We start from the raw sequence: 9,439 nt of genomic DNA, 5'->3' as shown, positions 1-9,439 counted from the left end.
ATATGATTTATATTATTATAAAATAAAACTTCTAAGAATTTATTTACGTAAGTTTAATAATAAATAATAGTTTTTAAAAGCAAAAAAAAAATATATACAAATGCAAATTTATAAAAAAAATATTTTTAAAATAACAAATAATATTTCAATGTAAAATTGAAGAAGTGATAAATTATTTATTCTTTTTTATTACATGGATAGTATACACATATAAATAATATATAATAGTCTATTGCATTCCATACTTGCAATATTTTTGGTAGAGTCTTTTTCTAAATGTTTTCATTTAGTTTCATTTTGTTCTTAAACATTTTAAAAATGATTTATGTCCAGTGAAATTAAAAATTTTAAATAAATTAAAACATTAATTATTCCTCAATATTTAGAATAAATATAAAATAAATGAATAAAAAATGTTTAATGAATGAAAACATCAATTGAAATTCTAAATATCTTTTAAAACTTGTTATTTTATCAGCATCAATTATGACTAACCAAATATCCTACTCAGTTCCTTAAATAATAAATCATTAAATACCTGATGCTGAGAAAAACTGTTTATTATAGAAACATTAATGTTTTCGACCTAATATGATAGGCCATCGTTAGACAATTTATTATCAATTACGACAAAAAGAATCATGTGAGAACAACTCATTCTTAAATATGAAAAGTTTATTAAAATAAATTATTTTCCCTATTATATCACTAAAACTGAAAAAAAATTTACATTTTTGTTTAAAAAACATTTTAATCCTGTAATAATTTCAATCTTATAAATCCAAATAAAAATCGCCTATTCTAGTAAAATTTAAAAAGTCAGTTTTAAAGTTTTAGAAGCCAATTATGAATTGCTAATAAAAATATTTTTCTTTCCTTCTTACATCCATTCTAGTGAATTCGTGGTATGTCTATTTAATATAAAAAAATGGAGAAATTTCTATAAATGTCAGATAAACTCATAAATCTTAAAGTACGTCGTGGTATGACAGATATAAAACGCTCTCAGCAAAGTGTAACGATGTACAAACGTTTCTTTTACAGTTTCTAATGTTTTTCTTCACATCAAATTTCTAGATATTTAATTTTTTCTACATGTTTGTCAACTCGACAAAAGTCACTTTCATACAAAAATATATTCTACGTTAAACTAGATCCATGAAATGCTTACTAGAATCGTGAGAAATGAATATATTTGACATCTTTTTGAAGGATATTATGAAGATTTTATGAAGAAATGTCTGAAAAATACCATAAAACATAAGAAATTTTCAAAACTGAATGAATTTTCATTAAGTAAATCAACCCAGAAAAACATATATACACATAAATATGTTGTGCGTCAACATCCTCAGAGCAGCATCTATGAGATTTACTTGACTTTCTAAAACTTTTATACAATTTAAGAATCTTTTCAGATAAATTGGAAATTTATTTACTAGAAAAAAAAGGAGTACACAAATCCGGACAGGAAATGTTATTTATAAATGATAACAAAGAGGAAAAAACAGGAAAAGATAATTCAGGAGGGAGAAAGAATAAATTGTTTACAAGATTCTATCAGATAAAAGGAATAAAGACGTCACAGTGCTTTATTACGTCAACGACAATGTCATATTTTATATGTCAAAACAGTTTCGAGAAAGGAGAGTTGCAATAAATTTAATCGAGTGTTGTTACATTTTTGCAATTATTGATCAAATCTTTTCATATCAACTAAAATGCCTTTTTTCCTTGTGGAAAATTTAATTTGACCCTTTTTCCCCTCCTCTTTCTTCATCTTTTCTTTCTCTTCATTTGCATATTTTTCTTTTTCAAGAAAGTTGTCAAAGTAATCGACTTTTAAAAAATTATTTATAAATAATTTATCTTTTTTTCCTTCTTACTCTTCTTCCTCCCTTCCATTTCTCATTAAAGAATCACGAGTTGAATTATAAGAATGAAGAAGTTGATGTTATTCTCAGTATTTTTACGACCATTGATTAATTTTTTAGTAAGAATATAGCAAAATAATCTTTGATTTTATATGAGAATCATCAGCAAGTATAACTCAACAACATGGTCATAATATTGGATGAAAGATGCTATTATAGTAATAATTTTTTTCATTTTAACCTCTTATTTAAAAAAATAAATCGAATATTATGCAAAATATCACTTAATACAGTAAATTATTTAATTATCTACCAAAAAATCCATTAATTTTAATATTTTAACTTAAACTTCATCCATTAAAACGCCTTCCAGATATATAAATTCTATAAGATATTAAATCTCTACATTAAAATAAATAACTATATTAATTTTATAAATTCAAAAGAAAAATTCTAACGTTTCTCGAATTTAAATTACATTAAAATAATTAAAAACTTCTAAATTCTAACCTGAATTTCCACTTTTTCAAATGGAAATTATATATATTTTTTTAAATTGCTAGAGATAAAAGCATGGAAGCATTTTTAACTTATAAATTAAACATATAAAGAGAGTAAAACTCATAAAAAGTATTTATTCTCAATAAATTCTTTAATTTAAAAAAATATAAATATGTAAACTAAATCAGTAGTATAATAATTTACTAAGATAACATTATACAGCTATAAAATAACGTCGAATCTTTCTACTAATTTACTACGCTATCGTTTAATCTTTAGGTTATTTATATAATACTTGATGGTCGAACATAATAAAAAGTAATTTTCTACGTTTATCGGATATAGTTTAATGATATAAATTTATCTAAAGATAAAAGGCTCTTATAAATAAATTTGCTCAGCCGTAAATAACCATTTTTTCTACTCTTTTATCATGTTAAGAGTTCGCTCTTTCGCTAACACCATTTTTAATAGACCGCATTTAAGTGGATTTCACGATTACCTGATGTATAAGAACCATTAAATGATCTTGGGCATCTTTAATTATACACTATCCATTGTAATAAGTTCCTTAACAATTTGAAATTTTATCTTTCGAAATTCATTAAGTATGACAATTATTTAAAATTTTTCACTTTCAGATTTTAAATGATACTTTAATGTTAAACTCGACCTTTTTTTCCTTGCAATTTTTCACGTTTTCGAGTGTCGTCTCCTGTAAATCCTCTTTCTCTGCATAGCTTATGAACTATGTAGTGAAGCATCACACCGTTTGTGATGAATATTTTTTCTTTTTTTATTTCAAGTTAATTATAGTTTTATATCTAAATTTTCTAAAATAAATAAATAAATAAATAATGTTAGACAAATACTTCTTGTGGTAGCATTAAACTTCGTTCTTTTATACTCTGATTTGATATATTCCTTCGTTTTCTACTTTCTAATCTGAAATATTGCTTCGTTTTTACATCCTAAACTGAAGAATTCCTTCGTATTTTACATTCTAATTTGACATATTCCTTTGTTTTTATATAAAAACGAATTACATGTACAGTACATGTAACATCAATGACTGTAATCGATAAATATCTAACAATATCCTTATAGTAACACTGTTTTTGCTGTCGTCTTCAAGATTCTTATTCGAGTAGTAACAAAAAGGCTGCATTAATTTACCCTCTAACACTATTTTATGTTCTTAAAATATAAAATCAATCCTGTGTAACCCATAAACATCCAGATAATGCTCTTATAGTAGTGTTTCGTGTCGTTTTCCTCTACTTTATTTTTACAAATCTACATAGATTCTAACATAGCAGTAAAAGGACTATATTAAATTATGTTCTGCCAAGAATTTACATGCATAAGCATGTAAAATCAATGTGTATAACACAATATATACTATTTATTCTCTATACTGTAGCACACACTACTTTGATGGCATATACTAAGAATTTACTGTGTTCTGGTACCAATTCACGTTCATAAACACGTAAAATATCTCATGTATAATCAATAAAACATGTACTGTACAATCAATGAAAATCCAACAAATATTCTTACAGTAACATTTTATTTTGTGTTTTCTACACTCTAACTTTAGGAAACTGTATGCAACCTGCTATAGTAACTAAAAGACTGTATTAATTTATCTCCTGACATTAATTTATGTGCATACATACTCTAAATCAATCATGTATAAGGGATGTAAATCATGTTCTAGGTAGATAATCAGTTTATTCATATCGTGCTCTCGGGCTATAGAATGTAGCAATCAGCATATTTATATATAAATCATGTTTATATGAATGTAAATTACAATAAAATACATAAATTGGAGAGGACACGAAAGGTAATCAAGTAAAAAAATGAAAAATTCCCTTAACCTATTCTTTATTTAATGGGATAGAAACGTTATCTTCTGATAATCTCATATTGATAATTCACATAAATGGGTAAAATTTCGAAAAAATATATTAAAAATCTAAATTTTTTTGAATTTATTTACATTTAAAGCTTTCAAATAAATTAAATTTTTATTTTAAATTTTACTTGATTTTTTGAATGGCCGAAAACGTTTATTTAAATTTTCGGGGCAAGATGACGAACATTTGATCCGCAACTACTCACCACGCAACTATTTTCAAAGTTAATTAATTTATTTTTATACGAATTTATGCTATTAAATTTGTGAAATTTATAAATTAGATTATATCTATTATCTAAAAAATAAATAAATTTAATTCCAAATTAATTAGGATTCAAATAATACATTGATCTGTTCCAGGTAATTAGTGTATAGATTAATCATTGATAATATGCATAATGAATACAGAGTGATATGGGAATTAATCAAATTATAATAACTTTGATACACGATTTAGTACAGGATACATTCGTTATCTTGCCTTTCTTTGAGTTAAAAATAGGAAATATTAATTGTAATTCTCTTTATAGAGTGATGAATAACTTTAGAATTTACTTCATTAATTAATAAATATTTATAACCAGAGTGACAAGGCCCACACTAGTGAGAAGTATAGCGCCCTGTTCCACTCGAATGCCATAAAAACATGTAAATTACGACAATAAAAGGCTAAGTTTTGGGGCTTTTCTATATATATAGAACAGGAATAGTCATGGTTCCTCTCATTCTGAATTAATCGATGCATTCGTTATCTTGCCCCTCTTTCAGCTAGAAACAAAAGTCCTTAATTTTCTTCATAAAGTAATAAATAATCTTAAAATATACTGCATTGATTAATAAATAGACTATTTATATCTAGGACCTTAAATGTTGGTCAAAAAGGCCCACACTAGTCACATATGTAAGCCATACTCAACTTAAAATTTCATTAAAATATAAAAATTAAACAAATGAAACTAACAAAAGGCTAAAGTTTGAAGCCTTTCCACATCAGGACAGGAATAATCCTGATTCCTCTCATTCTGAATAAATACATTCGTCATCTTGCCCCTCTTTGAGCTAGAAAGAAAAATATTANGGTAAAAAAAATTTTTTTAATATCATTAACCTAAGAAAAGATTAATTTTTATTAAAATTTTCATACAAAAAAATTAAATTCTATATAAAAAAACTCGTTGATAGGTTACATTTTTCCTTTATTAATAATTTTCTAAATTAATAAAAAAAAGAAAATTAAATGATTAAAACGTGGTAATTTCAGAAGTAATTTTCCTTATTATAAGATTTTTATTTTGGAAATCATCTTAATTTTTTAAAAGTTTATCCCTTAAACAATTGGTTACCATGCGTTTATCTGATAGAATCATCTGATACGATGTTCTTAAATTAAAATAAAAATTAAATTATTCAAATATGTTGCATAAAATTTAGTGTTTTAAGTAGATTTTTTAATACTTTTTAGAATTTTAAACAGACTTTTATTAGTTTTAGACAGGAAATTATATTTTTTACAAGTTTTCATAGTAAAATAAGCATTCATTCTATATACAAATGACTCATGATTTAAAGTATTTTTCGCGAAAATCATTGAAAAATGCAAGAAAAAGTATATTAAATAAGATTTTAAATGGTTTTTCTAATTGTTTTTTTATTATTTTAAAGATATTTTTATTATTTTTAAGCAGAAAATTATATTTTTTTACATATTTCCCTGGTGAACTTAAGTTCTTTACACATAGAAATGGCTCATAATTTAAAGGATAAGTGGGAAAATTCATGAAAATATATAAAAATTGTATTTTAATCTCAATTTTATTTACGAAGATTATCAAAATTAACACAATTAATTAATGCTAATTCAATGAATACATATTAAAAAATTAACAGGAAATCCATGATTTTTGGTTAATTTCATGGCATAAAATGATAAATATTGCATAAAAATCAAAGAAAATTAATAAATTATTAATCTTTTCTAATTCTTGCATACAATTAATGTAAATAAATATATATTCTGTATATTAAAATGGATGTTAGTATGACCGTTTGAATGGCGACGCGACGCGACTTAAGGCTCATTAATTAGGTTAAGAGAAATTTAACATCATAAATATAAGCGTTATATAAATATTAATAAATAATGGAAAGTTACTGCATATTTTCTAGAATAATTTGAAAAATTTTAGAAATAATTTTAAATACAAAATATCAGAGCGAACTATAAGTAACACGCGGCAATGCAAAGCGCCGGCGCCCACACCTGCGCCGCGACAAAATAATCAATGCAGATAAACAGACATAAAATATAAATAAATTATTAAGTTTCTTATTTGTTAATAAGAGTAATTTAAAATTTCAAAGTTCTCCATAATTTTTGCTTATAAAATTATAAAATTTTAGTTTTAAAGTATTTTTAAACTTATTTGTACGCCAATTCATCCAAATAATCCTCTATTAATTAGGGAAAAACATCTAAAAATCCGTAAAGATTAATTAAAAGTAAAATTTTACATATTTTATCTTTTAATAATATTAGAAAACTCTAAAAAGTCCCTAAAATATTAATAAATCCCTTTCCAAACTTTCAAAATATTTATCAGGGATTTATTAATATTTTTCATTTATTTTTCTATTCTAAATTTTAAAAAATAGTAAATTAAAACTGAACAGTATTAAATTCTTTTTATTTTTAATAGAAAATTTATTAGAAATTATTTTAAAATATCTTTAATAAGAATTTTTGTAGTGTTTTCATTACATATTTGCATGTTTCCTTTTAAAACTAGGAGAGTTTTTAAAATATATGTTCCTAATTTTATTAAAACTTTTAGTTAGGAAAATTACATTAAAATATTTCATTCTTTCGGGGAATTTCCCTGAATCCTTCATTTTGTAAATTTTTTCAATTTTTTATTTTATTAGAAAAATGTCTCTAAATATTTAATTTTAATAGAAAAAAAAGTTCACGAATTTTAATTTTATTACTTAAATATATCATTTTATTCAGAAATTTCTTTAAAAATGCTTTATTTTTCGGGAAATTTCCCTGAAATATTTTACGTATATTTCTTTAAACTTTTCACTTCATTACAGAATTTGCCTGTTGAATTTTATTAAAGAGAAATCCCTATTGATGTTTATTTATGAAAAAAGTTTCGTAAATGTTTTGTTTTAGTAGGAAAATTTTCTTTGAAATTTTTCTGTTAGGGATTTTTCTTTAATTCCTTCATTTGAATAAAACAAATTTAAATATAATCCTAAAAAATCATTAGTAATTTAATTTTTAAACATTTCAAATTATTTCAATGATATATACTTCATTAAAAAATTGCGTGTCAAATTGCATTTTTTATTAGGGTAAAAGCCCTTAAAATGTTTATTTATTAAAAAAAATTTCCTTTAACCCTTTTAAAAATATCCCTAACATTTTTTAATGTTAGGGATATTTTTAAACCCTCCATCTGAATAATAAAGTTTTTCTTATACAGAAATATTCAAAATTAATTCTTTTTATTGTAGAAATTTCAAGTTTTTCTCTTCTTTTTCTAATCTGTTCCTTCCAAAAGATTAATTTAAAATTAGTTTTTCTTTTTATTTTTTAAAATTATTTAAAATTTTATTTTAAAAAATTATTTTTACAATTACAAAGAATACGAATTCGATTTAATAAAAAATTTTCTCATTAATTTTTATCAATAATTCATAAATGTCGCTTGTATTTTGAAAAGGAAAAAATTGATTATTTTAGTTTAAAATTCTTTCGAATTTCACGATAATTTTAATATAATTTATAAGTTTTATTGGTTAAAAATACCTACAAAACATCGATAAGTATCCTCATCTCCATGAACGTTGACAATTCTCTGCTTTGTCATTTTCCCTACCAAATAATGTACTGAACCTTCCTTCCAGATTGCTAAACATTTTAGTTCCTCCACTAAAAAAAATTAAATATAATTAAAAATTTAAATATTAGAATCCTGAATTTATGACTAAAATAATTTTTAAGCTTTTATTATTTATTTAAATAAGTTTTAAAAAGTTAAAATTTCCAAACATTTTAATATTATTTTTCTATCTTAAAAACTACTTTAAGTTTCCATTTTCCCTTGTACTTTAGGGAATTAACATTCGAGAAAATTCCCTAAAATTTTTCTAAAATTAAATTCAAAACTATCAATAATAATATGAAAGAGTTTTTCCCTAATTATTAAAGAGATGCTTCGTTTTTTTCCCTAAATTTTCCCTTTCACCATTATTGAGGGAAAATTCTCTACAATAAAAGGGATTTTTCTGAAAGGCAATAACTTAATTATTTGAAAATTTTTATTAATATATGCATGGATTTTTTTAAAAATAGGAATTTTTGTAAATATATATCCATTAATTTTTTAACATAAAAAATATACGAACCAATGTTCTGATGAAGAATACTCTAAATTCTAAGTACTTTTCTTCCTTAAATCTTCAAATTTAGTTTAAATATAATCTATAATTCTATAAAAGTACGCTATTGAAATATATTCTGCTTAAATTACGATAACAAATTGTCAAAGAAGATCAGCAAGAACATCCCTTCCACGGGAATCACTGGAAAGGATTATTCCATCAACAATTATTCTTTCCTTTTTCTAATCTTTTTAAAGTAGCTTATTGCGATGGAATTGTTATTATCTACACCCAAGAAAAATAAAATAAAACATGGGAAGAAATTCTCACCACTGCTTTCAGTTCCAGGGACTTCAGCGCAAGCTTGAAACCTGAAGAGAAGATGAGAATCATCTGTACAAGCATCGACCGTAGAAAGTGGATATTTGCATTCTCCCTGACCTCTACTGTAAGTGAAAGTGAATGGCCCTCTAAAAGGGCATTCCACTGAAGGAGCCTCCACTGTAATACATGCAAATTTTATCATTTTCTCCATACAGCATCAATTGTTTAAGAACAGAAGGGATAGGAATCGATTACGTTACTTATATCTAAGAAATCTTTAATTGTAGCAAATGTATGATGTTAAAGCTTCTAAAAGAACAATGATGATTATAATTACAAGATTGCAAACATTCTAAAAACCTAAAAGGAAATCAATTATTATATTTATATTAGTAAAATTAAATATTATAATGTATTGGTAATC

The 9,439-nt window shown here is 23.8% G+C and overlaps 1 protein-coding gene across 1 annotated transcript in view; it reads right to left on the bottom strand.

Moving 5' to 3' along the window:
• Nucleotides 1-8,099: 8,099 nt before the first annotated feature.
• Nucleotides 8,100-9,439, bottom strand: part of LOC111629771 — a gene marked incomplete at its 5' end in the record, with an annotated part of 39,242 nt that continues 37,902 nt past the window's right edge. Inside the window, 2 exons of the mRNA XM_023373684.1 lie at nt 8,100-8,239; nt 9,022-9,192. Of these exons, the coding sequence (XP_023229452.1) occupies nt 8,100-8,239; nt 9,022-9,192 (311 nt within the window). The remainder of the gene's footprint in view (nt 8,240-9,021; nt 9,193-9,439) is intronic.

Source organism: Centruroides sculpturatus, unplaced genomic scaffold, assembly GCF_000671375.1.
Source record: "Centruroides sculpturatus isolate CEXI.00-Female unplaced genomic scaffold, Cexi_2.0 scaffold569, whole genome shotgun sequence".
Taxonomy (NCBI): domain Eukaryota; kingdom Metazoa; phylum Arthropoda; class Arachnida; order Scorpiones; family Buthidae; genus Centruroides; species Centruroides sculpturatus.
The sequence above is the reverse complement of the archived record's forward strand: the minus strand, read 5'-3'. Positions and strand labels throughout refer to the sequence as shown.